We start from the raw sequence: 18,338 nt of genomic DNA on the forward strand, positions 1-18,338 counted from the left end.
TATGTTCCTGAAGGAGGATGGGGAACAGAGTCAGTCCGAACGATGCAAACAGAATTGGATATTTGAATTCATTGACAGAATGTGAGCATCGCTGGCCATTCAGCCTCCATCAATGGTTGCCTTTGAGAAGCTCCCTCCTTGAATACAACTGAATGTATAACTGCTCAGCCATTCCAGAGGCCAGTTAAGGTTTAACCACATTTCATTGGGTTCCATGTAGGCCAGACCAGGTAAGGACGGCAGATTTCCTTCCCTAAAGGACATTAGTGAACCAGATGGGATTTTCTGACAATCGACAATGGTTTCATGGTCACCAGTAGATTCTTAATTCCAGATTTTTTTAATTGAATTCAAATTCCACCGTCTGCCGTTTTTCCGACAATCGATAATAATTCCATGGTCACCATTACTGAGGTTAACTTTATATCCCAGATTTGATTACATAATTTGAAATGTCTGAAATGTAGGTCTAAGGGGTGAGAGAAAGGGTGTGCAATAATTGGATAGCTCTTTCAAAGAGCTGGCACAGTCACAATGGGCCAAATGGCCTCCCCCTTCTTCTCTGGACAGTGCATCTGGGTTACTGCTGGCTGGAGTCACCTGTAACTCACTGCTGCGTCCATTCTCCCGGTGTGAGCCTAGGCAGGCTGTTTGACCATGGGGGTTTCACATGGGGAGGCGCTGGGATAGTGGTCTTATTACTGGACTGGTAATCCAGACACCCAGGGCAAGATCCAGGGAATCGAGTTCAAATCCCGCCACGGCAGATGGTGGACTTTGAAATCAGTGAAAATGTGGAATTCAGCCTCCCATCCATTGACTCTGTCTACACTTCCCGCTGCCTCGGCAAAGCAGCCAGCATAATTAAGGACCCCACGCATCCCGGACATTCTCTCTTCCACCTTCTTCTGTCAGGAAAAAGATACAAAAGTCTGAGGTCAGGTACCAACCGACTCAAGAACAGCATCTTCCCTGCTGCTGTCAGACTTTTGAATGGACTTCCCTTGCATTAAGTTGATCTATCTCTACACCCTAGCTCTGACTGTAACACTACATTCTGCACACTCTCCCTTCCTTCTCTATGAACGGTATGCTTTGTCTGTGTAGCGCGCAAGAAACAATACTTTTCACTGTACACTGATACATGTGACAATAATAAATCAAATGGTGGCACAGTGGTTAGCACTGCTGTCTCACAGCACAAGGGATCCAGGTTCGATTCCTGGCTTGGGTCACTGTCTGTGCCGAGTTTGTACATTCTCCCCGTGTCTGCGTGGGTTTTCTCCGGGTGCTCCGGTTTCCTCTCACATTCTGAAAGACGTGCTGGTTAGGGTGCATTGACCCGAAGAGGTGCCGGAGTGTGGCAACGAGGGGAATTTCACAGTAACTTCATTGCAGTGTTAATGTAAGCCTTACCTGTGACTAATAAACTTTTTAAAAAATTTTACACATCCTATGAATTAATTAATTAATTTTTAAAAACCCGCCATTTAAAGTTAAAGTTTTTCACAAGTAAGGCTGACATTAACACTGCAATGAAGTTACTGTGAAATTCTCCTAGTCGCCACACTCCAGCGCTTGTTTGGGTCATTGCACCTAACCAGCACGTCTTTCAGAATGTGGGAGGGAACCGGAGCACCCGGAGGAAACCCACGCAGACATGGGGAGAATGTGCAAACTCCACACAGACAGTGACCCAAGCCGGGAATCGAACCCAGGTCCCTGGCGCTGTGAAGCGCTTACTGTGCACACACGGGCATGACTCAACATCAATCAAGAGAGGCAGGTTCCCTCTTCCTGGACAAGGGTCAGAGGTCAAATTATAACCAAGCCAGGCTTGGGAATAAACCTGGACTCTCCCCGGACTGTGTGGTTGGATGCTGTGTAATGATTGGGAGTAAGTACATCAGGACCAGCCTTTGGCAATGCAATGATTGGAACCACACTGTTGGAAAAAAGTATCTTCCTTTGCTATGGAGCCTGGAAACATCCCAAATGACTTTCCAGCCAATGAAGTGCTTCGGAAGTGGAGTCACCGTTGGAAAGCCAATTTTCACACAGCAAGATCCCACAAACAGCAATGTGCAAATCTGTTCTTGTTATAATTATACTTTCCCTCATTACGGCACCGGGAATGTCAGCCTGGACCTTGCACCGAACTTTCTGGAAGGAGCATTGAACCCACAACCTTCAGAGGTAAGAGAGAGTGCGAGCTGGCCAGCTGTCACAGGGCTGATAGATAGGAGCTGGCTGATGGTGCATGGATCACACGTGGAGAGATCCTCCGCCCCACACCGCTCCCCAGGCTGCCAGCACAGTTAACAATTCACCGCCACTTACCAAGCCGTGCCGCACTCTGGCCGGGACTCTCGCAACCGAACAGAAATTGGTTGGGCTGCAGTCAATCTCACTGAAACACGTGCTCGACCGTTTCCTGTCAGAATTCAGAAGAAAGGAACACATAAATACACACATGTACACACACGTGTACACAGGTACGCACATAGACGTCACACACAGATGACACACACATACGCACAGTCACATAGATGCACACACAGACATACACATGAAAACATATATGCACACATGTAAACACAGACACACAAACACACACACGAACCGTCCACAGGCACACACACATAGACATCACACACAGATGCCAAACACACAGACACACACACACAGACAGACACACATGCACACGTAAGCAACAGGCATACACACACACACACACACACACACACAGAGGCAACACACACACATAGACACAGTTAAGTGTGCCTGTCACAATTACAAGATTAGACAGAGATGATGTGGAGACACACAGGCTAACTGGAGATAGGAAATGAGGGAATGGCAACATTCAACAGTTAATAAATAAGTTAAATAAACTGGATGGAAAGTTTATCCTATTTGGAAAAATAACTGTTTCATCCAAAGAGACAAATGAATTTACTTTGACGACTGGTAATGTAGAGACTGACACACAACGTTGTTTTGTACTGAATGTAGTTTGAATATAAACACAGCTAGTTGAATGATAAAACAAAATGTTCACTGCTGGAATGTTTACACAATCATCCACATTCCACCGAGAATTCCTCTCTGCCTCACTTTCTCCAAACAGAAATTGTATTTATTTATTATTAGTGCCACAAGTAGGCTTACATTAACACTGCAATGAAGTTACTGTGAAAATCCCCTAGTCGCCTGTTCGGGTACACTGAGGGAGAATCTAGCATGGCCAATTCACCTAACCAGCATGTCTTCCGAACTGTGGGAGAAAACCGAGTACCCGGAGGAAACCCACGGTGACATGGGGAGAACGTGCAAACTCCACACAGACAAAGCCGGGAATCGAACCCGGGTCCCTGGCGCTGTGAGGCAGCAGTTCTAACCACTGTGCCACCGTGCCGCCCCAGTATGATAAAGTTTCCTGTGAAAAGCCTTGGAACATTGTACCACATTGAAGTCACTATATAAATACGAGTTGCTGTTGTTAATCCAGACCAGATACTTGTCCCCAAGAGGGATGACAATTCTCCCTGTCAACCTAATGCCTGTAGAATTCACACCACCCAGATCGCACAATGCCATCCATGCTCTGTGTTGAGTCCAGCAGGCTTAGTTAAGCTAACATTGTCATGGGGATCACATAGCACCAGAAAAGGGCCATTCTGCCCATCATGCCTATGCCTATGCTTTGAAACAGCTACCCCATTAGTCCCGCTTTCCAACTCTCTTCCCATCGCCTGGAAAATGTTTCATTGAATCATAGAATCCTACAGTGCAGGAGGAGACCATTCGGCCCATCGAGTCTGCATCGACCCCAAAGCTCGGCACAACATCGTGGGCCGAAGGGCCTGTTCTGTGCTGTACTGTTCTATGTAAACCATAATATCCCCATGACCCCATGCATTTACCCTAGCTAGTCCCCCGGACACCAAGGGACAGTTTAGCATGGCCAATCACCTAACCCGCACATCTTTGGACTGTGGGAGGAAACAGGAGCACCGGAAGGAAACCCACGCAGACACAGGGAGAACTCTGCACAGACAGTGACCCAAGTGATCAGTGACCTCTTCAAATATTTATCCAAATCCCTTTGGAAAGTTATTATTGAATCTGCTTCCGCCGCCCTTTCAGACAGCATCCTCCAGATCACAACTCACTGTGTTTAAAAAAAAATTCTCCTCATCTCCCCCTCTGGTTCTTTTCCCGATTCTCTTCAATCTGTGTCACTTTGGTGACCAATGCCCCTGGATACAAGGAACATTCTCTCCTTTTTTCTTCCATACAAGTCCTTCTTGATTTTGAACACTTCCTTTCAATTTCCCCTTAATCTTCTGATCTCAAGAAATCAAGCCCATCTTCTCCGGTGTATCCTTACCATTGAAGTTCCTCATCCCTGGTGATACCAAGCTGGTAAATCCCCTCAGCACCCTCTACAAGGCCTTGACTATCAATGGTACCTCAATTATATTGTTAAGATACATGGGCAAAGGGCATTGTGTAATTAAGTCCATCGAGCACTAATATAGAGAGACTGTTGTGACGCTGGGTAGGGGGCAGAGAGAAGTTATGCTGAACTCTGCGAATAAACCCACTATCAAAAAACAGCCCGGTTCTACACTTAACCAACTGGCTCGGGATCGATAGAACATTGACATCCTTCCTAAATTCCCAGAATTAGGCTCAATATTCCATCTATGGCTAAACCAGCTATTGACACAGATGTACCAGAACCTGTCTGCTTTCATACACTAGGGACGCAATGCTCCCACTCATGGACATTGTGATCCCCTGCAGGCAACGGGAGCATCCCCAACCCTTGACTACAGAGGAGCAACCTTCACCCACACTGCTAAACGTTCGGGTAACCTTTCCCGACACACATACACCATGCAGGCATCAGGGTGACCCCCCCTTCCCACCCCCCACATCCTCGCCAGCATCGGGGCATCAGGCTCACCCACCAAGTGACCGGCACTCTGCTATGGGGTTGCCAAAGACCCTGCCCCTTCAGACCCCACCAGTGCTAACCTGGCACTTCCTCCTGGCGCCCTGACAGTTCTAACTTGGCAGTGCCAGTGTGCCAGGGGGCAGTGGCAGGTCACTGTCCAGCCATGTCTCTGACCACCCGGGGGGAGGAGGGAGAGGGGTGGGGGGGGGCTACAAAGATCTCTTAGCCTCTGCTCTGACGAAGGGTCAGCCAGACTCTCTCCACAGATGCTGTCAGACCTGCTGAGATTTTGCAGCATTTTCTGTTTCTGAGTCTGAGCCACTTGGCTTGGTCATCATGTCGACGCAGAGAATTCTACAGTCACTGTGAGAAGGTCCTCACTGGGGAACTCTTGGACTTCAATATTTTGAGTTGTGCCAGCTGCTTGAGTTGGTTAAAAACAGCCTCCAATAACGGCATACTGGTCAGGTATAAGAGTTAGAAAAAAAATCCCCTTAATAAATGAGTTCAGACTGAACAGCTGTGCTTTGGAGGAAGCACTTCAGAATTAACGGACCGCGAGGAGCTACATAAACAATGATAATCCCCCTTTGAAACAGCCAGGAGCTCTCCCTCAAGGGAGTTGTAAAAGTTGATGGGACATGAAATGGAAGGTGCACAAAGCACTTCAAAGCTTATAAATGCTATAGAGAGAAGAATCCGTGCATCCCCCATCCCAGGGGGGACCCCCAACCTGTCCCCCTCCAACTCAGAGTGGTACTCACCGCCTTGTTCCCCTTTAGGGGTGCATTGTGCCAGCTCCCCACTTTTAAGGACCTTCACTGACTGGCACCGGGGTGACTTCCCACTGGGGGGAGGGGAGGGGGGGGCATACCGGGAGGCCGCTGCATTCAACTTTAATCTCAGGAATGAGATCAGAATTGGTACAGATGAGACTGGAACAGGTTCTCACCATGTGGGTGGCACAGTGGTTAGCACTGCTGCCTCACAGCGCCAGGGACCCGGGTTTGATTCCCAGCTTGGATCACTGTCTGTATGGAGTCTGCACATTCTCCCCGTGTCTGCGTGGGTTTCCTCTGGGCGCTCCGATTTCCTCCCACACTCCAAAGATGTGCAGGTTTGGTGCATTGGCCATGCTAAATTGCCCCTTAGTGTCCCAGGATGGATAGGTTAGAGGGATTAGCGGGGTAAATATGTGGGGTTATGGGGATAGAGTCTGGGTGGGATTGGGGTCGGTGCAGACTCGATGGGCCGAATGGCCTCCTTCTGCACTGTAGGGATTCTATTATTTCTGGGCAAAATCCCAATCACGCCAGGTGGAATGAGCGGCAGCATCGGAAACCGTTTAACACCCGGCACAAATCCCGTTTCAGGCCTCTCACCAAATTCACCGGCCCAGCGGGATTTGCGCCCGGGGTTATCGGGGCTGGAGAATCACCCCCTTCCCCACCCCCCTCCCTTCAACCCCCCCCCCCCTCCCCCCCAACCCCATCTCTATTTATAAAGCCAAATGTCCCGTGTGTATTTAACTGGCCCTGCGACTTGTTCTTCCAATTTCCCCCCGGTCTCTCACTCTCTCTTCCTGCTCGCCCTTTGAAAATTTGACAATTTTAATTGAAATTCCCTCTCCTCATTCCTGCCACCAAAACGCGTTGCTCTGTCACAGAGACCAATGCCCAGAGTACCTAGCGGACTAGCATGGATACTGCTTGTCCAAGGCCCCATTCCCAATCCCAATCCAGGAACCCCTGCTGGAAGAATTGACAATTGTGTTTGTCTATACATCACTGCTATCGAATCCGCCCACGTGACTGGCTGCCCGCGTGGACATGGAGAGAGGGCAGTTGTGAAATCGAAGAACACTCGGAATAGATTTCCAACGGGAAGGTCTCGCTTGACCATCGCAAATTCTTTGTAGAGGTATCAGAGAGGGTAGACAAGGGTTATGCAGTCAATGTAATATACTTAGATATTCAAAAGGTCATCAAGAAGGAAACCGACGGCGGACTAAGGTGAGAAAAGATGCAGCCAAGAAAGAAGCAGCAGAAATGAATAGGAAGCTGACGACAAACTCTAAAACAGAGAGTAAGGATCACTCTTCGAAAGGACGAGAATTCCAAAGCAGGAAAGAGGTGTTGAAGCTGTACTGGAGTGTGATCGAGGCACAGCTGGAGTTACTGAGCACAGTCCTGATCCTCACACTCAGACAGAAAAAAGATTTACAAAGATGATGTGAGCACCCTGAGATTCGAGCTACTCGGAAAGATTCAACAGGCTGGAGCTCATTTCCCTCAGACTGACAAAGCTGAGGGAGCAACTGATAAAAATATTCCAGATTATGCAGTAATTCAGCGGTGTAGATACAGAGAGGATTATTTCCACCTTTTGGAGAGTTCAAAACTCACCGTCATCAATATCAAACAGTCCCTAATAAATCCACTCAGGAGTTCGGGAAAAACTCCTTTACCCAGAGTGGGGAGAATGCGGGACTCGCTGCCACGGGGAGTGGGGAGAGTGCAGGACTCGCTGCCATAGGGAGAGCGGAGAGTGCGGGACCCGCTGCCACGGGGAGTGGGGAGAATATGGGACTCGCTCCCACAGGGAGTGGGGAGAATGCGGGACTCGCTGCCACGGGGAGTGGGGAGAATGCGGGACCCGCTGCCACAGGGAGTGCTTGTGGTGAAAAGTGTTGATACATTTCAGGGGGAAGCTGGATAAACACATGAGGGAGAAAGGGATAGAAGGATATAGTAAGATGAAGAAGTGGTGAAAGGAGGCTCATGTGGGGCATTAGCACTAGTATGAACTAGTCGGGCCGAATGGCCTGCTTCTATGTCAGTAATAGCTATGTAATGTGTGAGTCAACGCTTTCAAGAGACAGTTGAGGAGAGAGAAAGTTGAAGACGATACATTCACTTGTAGTTTGGAAGGTGGAGGTTTAAAGGCTGGAGGGATGAACATCAAGAACAACTTCACACCCAGCCCTGAGCTACCCAGTTACTCAGTGACACAGTCCGATGGCTGGAATCTACCCTACGCTCCTCCCCAAGTGGAACGTAGATGTTGCAGCAAGCAGAGGCAGCGGCAGATCGTGAGATTAGAAAGCTGGGACTTAGCTGCCCAGGAACTATCAACACGGCAAAACACAACTCACCTGAAGATGCCTTTAAAGGATTGGAGAAACCTGGGGTGGGTTGAAAGAGTGAAGGAGGCTGACCTAAATAAAAACAAAAGCAAGATTCATGGCTGATCAGAGCTGACGCTCAAAGGAGGAAGACCCATCAGGCTCATCGAGTACTCAAGCCTGGTGTCCGACTGAACAGGCCCCAGCATCACCTGGCCCAATGTCAAGGACAACTCGCCAATGCCAAGGTCACATGACCCAATGTCAAGATATCCTGGGTTCGTGATACCTGTCCGTGCCACGGACAGTTCCAAAACCTTCAGTTAACCGCGGAACTCCAGATACCTCTGCAAGTATTGACCCAGTTCTGAGGACAGTTTGTGAATGTTAAAACCCAGGGATTCCCAGGGAAACCGCTCCCCCATGATTATTGACACTCTCTCGTGCATCTCACGTCAAAGTATTGGCATATCGCTGGGCGTTCTGCCTGCTAATGTTGACAAATGGGTGTCAAGCTAACAGATCCAGCTGTCTCTGACTTGTAAAATCTTTATACTCTCTCCCTCACTCTTGTACCAGCTCTCGCTCTACCTCCCATTCCCTCGGTGATAGAGCAACACCACAGCATTCAGAAGTCCTCCATACCTACCCCCGCCGGACAGTATCCAGTCCGTGAGCAATATGAGTCTCCCAACCAGCTGGTAGATGTGCCTCAATCATGTATAGTGTACAGATGGGAATGATGGAACAGCCATTCAGCCCCTCTAACCCATCTCGCCCACCGTTCGATGACATAATGGAAATCTGTCTCAAGGCTCCCATCACCTACCTTAGCATGCTCTCCCTCAACACTTGCCAAACAAAAACCAAACAATGTCAGCCTTAAAAGCTCCAACTGACACCCAGCATACACAGCTCCTGAACATACAAACATACATACGAACATACATACGAACATACATACGAACATATGAATCAGGAGCAGGGAGTAGGTCACTCGGCCCCTCGAGCCTATTCCACCATTCAATAGGATCATGGCTGATCTGATTGTAACCTCAACCCCACATTCCCACCTCACCCCCCGATAACCTTTCCCCCCCCCCTCGTTAATCCAGAATCTATTGGGCTCTGTCTTGACAATATTCACAGACTCTGCTTCCACCGCCTTTTGAGGAAGAGACTTCTAGAGACTCACCGCCCACTGAGTGAGAAAGATTCTCCCCATCTCTGTTCTAAATGAGTGACCCCTTATTTTTAAACAGTGACCCCCGAGTCCTAGATTCTCCCACAAGAGGAGAGAGAGAGAGAGTTCCATTACCCTGTGTGTGAAGAAATGCATCCTGGTCTCCCTCCTGAATAGCCTGGCATTAACTTTAAGGTTCATTGATCATAGAATCCCTACAGTGCAGAAGGAGACCATTCGGCCCATCGAGTCTGCACCGACCACAATCCCACTCAGGCCCGATTCCCGTAACCCCACATAATTATCCTGCTAATCTTCCTGACACTAAGGGGCAATTTTGCATAGCCAATCAACCTAACCCGCACATCTTTGGACTGTGGGAGGAAACCGGAGAACCCGGAGGAAACCCACGCAGACATGGAATGTGCAAACTCCACACAGACAGTGATCCGTGGCCGGGAATCGAACCCTGGTCCCTGACGCTGTGAGTCAGCAGTGCTAATCACTGTGCCACCATGCCACCCTGGTTCTGCTACCTTTTCTAGTGCCCGTCTCATCAAAACTCTTAAATCACTTAAAAGATCTCAACCAGGGTTAACCCCTTAACCTTTCAAACTCAAGGCAGGTTTATGTAATCTATCCTCAAATTAAAGCCAGTCAGACAAGATGGCAAGCTGCGTTTCCTTAGTAACTCACAATTACCTTCTCAAAGGGCAACTAGAATCGGGCACGAGATACCAAACTTGTCCACACCTTTGGAAAGTAATTGTAAAATATCAAAAGGCCACAGGGACATTACTTGACAGGTCTGGCATTAGACCTTATTCCAGTACAGTCTCAACATCCCTAATTATCCCTTGAGAAGGTGGTGGTGAGCTGCCTTCTTGAACCGCTGCAGTCCCTGTGGTGTAGGTACACCCACAGTGCTGTTAGGGAGGAAGTTCCAGGATTTTGACCCAGTGAAGGAACGGCGATATATTTCCAAGTCAGGACGGCGGGTGGCTTGGAGGGGAACCTCCAGGTGGTGGTGTTCCCATGTGTCTGCTGCCCTTGTCCTTCTAGATGGTACAGGTCATGGGTTTGGAAGGTGCTATCAAAGGAGCCTTAGTGAGTTCCTGCAGTGCACCTTGCAAATCAGAAGACCATATACTGACTTATCTTAATATCCCTTAACACCCCGACTGATTAACATCCTATCGATCTGTGTGATGATACTGTGCCTTTAAGAAATGTATTGATGTCATGTTTCTTGTGAGGGGTATGTTTAGAATTGTGCTCTGCATACACAGTGCCAATTTGTCTGCACCGGGCAGCTCCATGCTGAGAGTGCAGGAGAATAATTGATCTCAGCCAATGGGGTATTTGTTTTAAGCTGAGCTAATGCATTTTTGTTTATTTCTTTTTTTTCCCCCTGGGGTTTCAGAATAGGTTGATTGGCAGGAGACAGAGTCATGTGATAATGGGAGGAGTTAAGCTTTACAGAGAAAACTTAAAGCTCGGCACAACATCGTGGGCCGAAGGGCCTGTTCTGTGCTGTACTGTTCTATGTTCTAGATGATTGAATGGCGGAGCAGAGTCGATGGGCCGAGTGGCCTAATTCTGCTCCTATGTCTTATGGCCTCTCTCTCTCTCTCGAGGTGTTTAAAACTCTAAAACTGTTGAGAAGTAGAAACACGTAACACTGTTGTTTCCCAACTGATTTTGAAGAGGAGTTTATGTCTATGAGAGGAATATTGCTCGAATTGGAACTAATCGAGTTAGATTAGCAGTTAAGGATTGTATCTTGCCATGGTTAAGTATTTCAATTGGTAAATGTTACGCTAATTCATTTGTTATAGTTAAACTGTATTGTTAAATAAAGTTTGTTTTGATAAAAGCTCCCTCGTGTATCAATAGAATCACACCTGGAGTGAAACACCTTATCCTCACACTAGTGCCTAAATAGACAAACTGTTAGGGTCTAGTCAGGTTTCATGACGTACCCTAGGGTTTCTGATCTGGTCGCTAACAACTGGCTGAGGAATCTAAAAGACGAGGTCTCACTTTCATGATCAGGAGTCAAACATTTTGGACTGGGAGGAGAACTCCCTTCACTCGGAGTGGTGAATCTTTGTGGTTCTCTCAAGGCCAGCGGATGCTCAGTCGTTGAGAATATTCAAGGCAGAGATCGATAGATTTCTAGGCACTAAGAGGTTTGAAAGGCCCCTCCAGTTTTCTGATGTGGTAAAAACTGCTACAGCCACAGTCACACCCCCCCTCCCCGCCCCCCACCCCCCACCCCCACTCCCTCACCACCCCCCCAGCCTGGGCCCAGTTCCACAACACAGCCTCAATCAACAACTCCCAACTTCACTATCGCCTGTGCCCAGAGCCAGGGCTCTTTCCCAACTCCACCACTCGGCCTGGACTGCACAGGGAGATCCCACATTTACCTAAAACTCCGAAATGGTTTGAAGCTCTTGGTCTCCGGGTGTCCCGCTGCCTCGGTTGGCACTTTTTGCTCTTGGCGAAAGACATCTCTAAAAAATAAAATCAAGAGTTTATTAAGCGGCAGAATCAGTAAAATAGGTGCTAACAGCATGCAGGTGCAGCAGGCGGTAAAGAAGGCAAATGGTATGTTGGCCTTCATTGCGAGAGGTTTCGAGTGCAGGAGCAGGGATGTGTTGTTACAATTATACAGGACCTTGGTGAGGCCACACCGAGAGTATTGTGTGCAGTTTTGGTCTCCTTTTCCGAGGAAGGATGTTCTTACTCTCGAGGGAGCACAGCGAAGGTTTACCAGGCTGATTCCGGGAATGGCGGGACTGATGTATGAGGAGAGATTGACTCGGTTAGGATTGTTTTCACTGGAGTTCAGATGAATGAACGGGGATCTCATAGAGACTCATAAAATTCTAACAGGACTAGACAGGGAGGATGTTCTCGACGGTGGGGGAGTCCAGAACCAGGGGTCACAGTCTGAGGATTCAGGGTAGACTATTTAGGACGGAGATGAGGAGACATTTCTTCACCCAAAGAGTGGTGAGCCTGTGGAATTCATTACCACAGGAAGTAGTTGATGCCAAAACGTTGAATGTATTCAAGAGGCGGCTGGATATAGCACTTGGGGCGAATGGGATCAAAGGTTATGGGGAGAAAGCAGGATTAGGCTATTGAGTTGGATGATCAGCCATGATGGTGATGAATGGCAGAGCAGGATTGAAGGGCCGAATGGCCTCCTCCTGCTCCTAACTTCTATGTTTCTATGTTAACTCATTTTGTACCATCGATGGGAGTAAAGGGTGAATATACCCCTCACTCTGTGTGGCACATGGGACCGGGTTGACAGGAGTGAAGGGTTAATATGTTCCTTACTCCGTACTGCACACAGGGGCTGGTTAACCAGGAGTACAGGGTTAATGTGTTGCTTATTCTGTATTGTTGACAGAAGTCAGTATTATCAGGAGTAAAGGACCAATAAGTTCCTCATTCTGTACCAAAACAGGGATGGTGTTATCATGGGTAAAGGGTTCATATATTCCTTAAAAAAAGCAAATTACCGCGGATGCTGGAATCTGAAACCAAAAGAGAAAATGCTGGAAAATCTCAGCGGGTCTGGCAGCATCTGGAAGGAGAGAAAAGAGCGGACGTTTCGAGTCCCGGTGACACTTTGTCAAAGTCTGTTTATTAGTTCGTTCATTAGCTAGTTCACTGTTGGAAAAATCCAACTGGTTCACTGATAGGTTTAACTGAAGGAACGCTGGGCCTGGCCTATATGTGACTCCAGTCCCACAAGGTAGTTGGCTCTTAACTGCTCTCTGCAGTGCCCAGAGAGCCATTCCGTTTTAGCAAATGTCTGGTCTGCTCACCGCTACCCTCCCAGAGATGGGTCGCCTTGTCTGTAACACCAGCATCCCAAGACTGGGACAGAAAGTGGGAGGAACTGCACTCAGTCTCCTCCCCCACACCAATGGTTGGACACAGAATAGTAGCTCATAGAGCCATAGAGTAGAGGTTTACAGCATGGAAACAGGCCCTTTGGCCCAACTTGTCCATGCCATCCTTTTTTTTAAACCCCGAAGCTAGTCCCAATTGCCCGCATTTGGCCCACATCCCTCTATACCCATCGTGCCCATGTAACTGTCTAAATGCTTTTTAAAAGATAAAATTGTACCCGCCTCTACTACTACCTCTGGCAGCTAGTTCCAGACACTCACCACCCTCTGTGTGAAAGAATTGCCCCTCTGGACACTTTTGTATCTCTCCCCTCTGGTTTTAGATCTATGGCTAGTTTTAGACTCCTCTACATTTGGGAAAAGATATTGACTATCCAGCTATAATGCCCCTCATTATTTTATGGACCTCTATAAGATCACCCCCTCAGCCTTCTACGCTCCAGCGAAAAAAGTCCCAGTCTATCCAACCTCTCCTTATAACTCAATCAATCAAGTCTCGGAACATCCTAGTAAATCTTTTCTGCACTCTTTCCAGTTTAATAATATCCTTTCTATAATAGGGTGACCAGAACTGTACACCGTATTCCAAGTGTGGCCTTACCAATGTCTTGTACAACTTCAACAAGACGTCCCAACTCCTGTATTCAATGTTCTGACCAATGAAACCAAGCATGCCGAATGCCTTCTTCACCACTCTGTCCACCTGTGACTCCACTTTCAAGGAGCTATGAACACGTACCCCTAGATCTCTTTGTTCTGTAACTCTCCCCCAACGCCCTACCATTAACTGAGTAAGTCCTGCCCTGGTCCAATCTATCAAAAAGCTCATAATCCTGGAGGAACTGGAGGAGTTGGGATTGTTCCCCTCAGAGTCGAGGAGTTCTAACTGAGGCTGGGTGCCAAATTCTCCATTCTCACTGGGAGCGATGGCGGGGAGTGACGGCCAGAGAACGCCAGCCCCAATGGGGCCATTCCAGTTGATTCGATGGATATGGGGCTTGTGGCTGCTATTCCTCGCAGAGCCACCTGGTGACGCTACTGAGCCAATCCCTGTCGAGAAACACAGAACTTTGGTTCAGTCCAAGACCGGGGGCCAAGGGCAAAGGGCAGAGTTAGTCGCTGTGCAAAGAGACCGAGGGCAGAGGGCAGAGGGCAGAGTCGGTGCAAAGACTGTCCACAGGTTCTGCTGGATCACATGTTTCACCTGCAGTGCTTTTCAAATCACTGAAGAATCAAATAAACACATTTTGTGGCAGGTGGCAAAACTCAGACAAAATGTCCTTCAACGGGAAATGGTGTGGGGGGGGCGAGGAGAGCGGGGGGGGCGAGGAGAGCGGGGGGGGCGAGGAGAGCGGGGGGGGCGAGGAGAGCGGGGGGCGAGGAGAGCGGGGGGGGCGAGGAGAGCGGGGGGGGCGAGGAGAGCGGGGGGGGGCGAGGAGAGCGGGGGGGGCGAGGAGAGCGGGGGGGCGAGGAGAGCGGGGGGGGCGAGGAGAGCGGGGGGGGCGAGGAGAGCGGGGGGGGGCGAGGAGAGCGGGGGGGGCGAGGAGAGCGGGGGGGGCGAGGAGAGCGGGGGGGGCGAGGAGAGCGGGGGGGGCGAGGAGAGCGGGGGGGCGAGGAGAGCGGGGGGGGCGAGGAGAGCGGGGGGGCGAGGAGAGCGGGGGGCGAGGAGAGCGGGGGGGGGAGAGGAGAGCGGGGGGGGCGAGGAGAGCGGGGGGGCGAGGAGAGCGGGGGGGGCGAGGAGAGCGGGGGGGGCGAGGAGAGCGGGGGGGGCGAGGAGAGCGGGGGGGGCGAGGAGAGCGGGGGGGGCGAGGAGAGTGGGGGGCGGCGAGGAGAGCGGGGGGGGCGAGGAGAGCGGGGGGGGCGAGGAGAGCGGGGGGGGGCGAGGAGAGCGGGGGGGGCGAGGAGAGCGGGGGGGGCGAGGAGAGCGGGGGGGGCGAGGAGAGCGGGGGGGGCGAGGAGAGCGGGGGGGGCGAGGAGAGCGGGGGGGGGCGAGGAGAGCGGGGGGGGCGAGGAGAGCGGGGGGGGCGAGGAGAGCGGGGGGGGGCGAGGAGAGCGGGGGGGGCGAGGAGAGCGGGGGGGACGAGGAGAGCGGGGGGCGGCGAGGAGAGTGGGGGGGGGCGAGGAGAGCGGGGGGGGGCGAGGAGAGCGGGGGGGCGAGGAGAGCGGGGGGCGGCGAGGAGAGTGGGGGGGGGCGAGGAGAGCGGGGGGGGGCGAGGAGAGCGGGGGGGGGCGAGGAGAGCGGGGGGGGCGAGGAGAGCGGGGGGGGCGAGGAGAGCGGGGGGGGCGAGGAGAGTGGGGGGGGTGAGGAGAGCGGGGGGGGGCGAGGAGAGTGGGGGGGGCGAGGAGAGTGGGGGGGGGCGAGGAGAGCGGGGGGGGGCGAGGAGAGTGGGGGGGGGCGAGGAGAGCGGGGGGGGACGAGGAGCTGGATAAACAGTTGAAAAGGAGAATGTTGCCGGGTTCTGGGGAAGCAGTACAAGGCATGATCCTTCTCAATGATCTTCTTTCTGATCTGTTTGTTCTCCTGCCGGAAGCCAAATTGTGAAGTACGACAGCTAACGTTGTCAGGAAAATATCAAGATAGGGCGACACTGTGGCACAGTGGTTAGCACTGCTGCCTCACAGCGCCAGGGACCTGGGTTCGATTCCCGGCTTGGGTCACTGTCTGTGTGGAGTCTGCACATTCTCCCCGTGTCTGCGTGGGTTTCCTCCGGGTGCTCCCACAGTCTAAAAGATGTGCTGGTTAGGGGGCATTGGCCATGCTAAATTCTCCCTCAGTGTAACCCGAACAGCTGCCAGAGTGTGGCAACGAGGGGACTTTCACAGTAACTTCATCGCCGTGTTAACGTAAGCCAACTTGTGACACTAATAAGTCAAAAGATATGATTGCAAGTCGTGATAAGGATAAAAGTAGTTAAGCGTTTGACAGCCTTAAACCTGGCCTGTCGAACACCTCAAACTGAAACAGCAACTACAAAGTATTGTGTTTTTATAGAAACTAGAAGCAGGAGGAGGCCATTCGGCCCCTCGAGCCTGCTCTGCCATTCATTTTAATCATGGCTGATCATCGAATTCAATATCCTGATTCCCCCTCCCCCCCATATCCCCATGATCCCTTTAGCCCCAAGGGCCAAATCTAATTCCTTCTTGAAATCAGATAATGTTTTGGCCTCAACTACTTTCTGTGGGAGTGAATTCCACACATTCACCACCCTCTGGGTGAAGAAATCTCTCCTCACCTCAGTTCTAAAAGGTTTACCCCTTATCCTCAAACTCTGACTCCCTCGTTCTGGACTCCCCCCACCATCGGGAACATTCTTTCTGAATCTACCCTGCCTAACTAGAATTGTATAAGTTTCAAAGTGAGCAAGTCAGCATGTTGAGTAACAGATTAATGGTGTAACGATATGTATCAATGCCTCGGGAAAGCACATCTCGTTGCATAGCTTGGGAAATGTTTCAAACGTGTTGTACAAGTGAATGTTTTGAAACGTTCTGTGGAATTGAGACCTTCGCAATTTTCTGTAACAACTGTGAAGGAGGGAAGCGGGGGAGAGGCGGGTGGGGGGGGGGGGGGGGGGGGACCCAGGGAGGGAGCCTGTCAGGGTCTGAGGATGAAATGTAAAGAGATTAGACGGCACAGTGGGTTAGCACTGCTGCCTCACAGCGCCAGGGGCCCGGGGTTCAATTCCCGGCTTGGGTCACTGTCTGTGCGGAGTTTGTACGTCCTCCCCGTGTCTGTGTGGGTTTCCTCCGGGTGCTCCGGTTTCCTCCCACTGTCCAAAGATGTGCGGGTTAGGTTGATTTGGCCATGCTAAATTGCCCCCTCGTGTCAGGGGGATTAGCAGAGTAAATACATGCAGTTACGGGACTAAGATCTGGGTGGGTTTGTGGTCGGTGCAGGCTCTATGGGCCAAATGGCCTCCTTCTGCAGTGTAGGGATTCTATGATTCTTCTCTGAATCCAAGGAAGTCACATGGACTTGAAAGGTTAACTCTGTTTCTCTCTCCACAGCTGCTTCCAGACCTACTGAGGCGTTCCAGCATCTTCTGTTTTTATAGAATGCTCCCTGTGCCACCAGAAAGGAGGATCCAAGGCTTCACAACATCGCTGCACACTGATCAGCCAACGGAACACTTGAAGAGTCGGTGTCACAGCTATCCGACAGGCAGCTGCTAGAGTCACAATGACACAGCTGTATACTGCTGTTTAATGAGCACTGGTTAATGAATCTATTTATTATCACAGCTTGGATCCATGTGGTCCCGAATCAGTCACAGACCAGTCTCAAATCCATGAAGCACTGGGATTAATTGGTTAGCTCTTTCAAAGAGCTAGCACAGGTACAATGGGCCAAATAGCCTCCTTCTGTATTATATTTTGTTATGAGAAGGATGCACAGCAGTATACACACAGACACACACCCATACGCATATACACACACATATACACACAGACACACACACAGACACACACACAGACACACACACAGACACACACACAGACGCATATACACACAGACACACACACACAGACACACACACACACAGACACACACACACAGACACACACACACAGACACACACACACAGACACACACACACAGACACACACACACAGACACACACACACAGACACACACCCATACGCATATACACACACAGACACACACACAGACACACACACACACACAGACACACACACACACACAGACACACACACACACACACACACAGACACACACACACACACACACACACACAGACACACACACAGACACACACACACAGACACACACACACAGACACACACACACACAGACACACACACAGACACACACACAGACACACACAGACACACACACAGACACACACACAGACACACACACAGACACACACACACACCCATACGCATATACACACAGACACACACACAGACACACACACAGACGCATATACACACAGACGCATATACACACAGACGCATATACACACAGACGCATATACACACAGACACACACACACAGACACACACAGACACACACACAGACACACACACAGACACACACACAGACACACACACAGACACACACACAGACACACACACAGACACACACCCATACGCATATACGCA

General features: G+C 50.3%; 1 protein-coding gene across 3 annotated transcripts in view; it reads right to left on the reverse strand.

The window, feature by feature from the left end:
- LOC144499943 (autophagy-related protein 16-1-like) overlaps positions 1 to 18,338 on the reverse strand; it is a 109,207-nt gene that overhangs the window by 52,007 nt on the left and 38,862 nt on the right. For 2 of the 3 annotated variants that reach the window (XM_078222657.1, XM_078222658.1), the window contains exons 7-9: positions 11,706 to 11,792; positions 8,121 to 8,183; positions 2,341 to 2,434 (exon numbers count right to left, since the gene is read on the reverse strand). In XM_078222657.1, the coding sequence (XP_078078783.1) occupies positions 2,341 to 2,434; positions 8,121 to 8,183; positions 11,706 to 11,792 (244 nt within the window). The remainder of the gene's footprint in view (positions 1 to 2,340; positions 2,435 to 8,120; positions 8,184 to 11,705; positions 11,793 to 18,338) is intronic. The other variant, XM_078222659.1, reaches the window with a different exon arrangement.

This window comes from Mustelus asterias, chromosome 10, assembly GCF_964213995.1.
Source record: "Mustelus asterias chromosome 10, sMusAst1.hap1.1, whole genome shotgun sequence".
Classification (NCBI taxonomy): domain Eukaryota; kingdom Metazoa; phylum Chordata; class Chondrichthyes; order Carcharhiniformes; family Triakidae; genus Mustelus; species Mustelus asterias.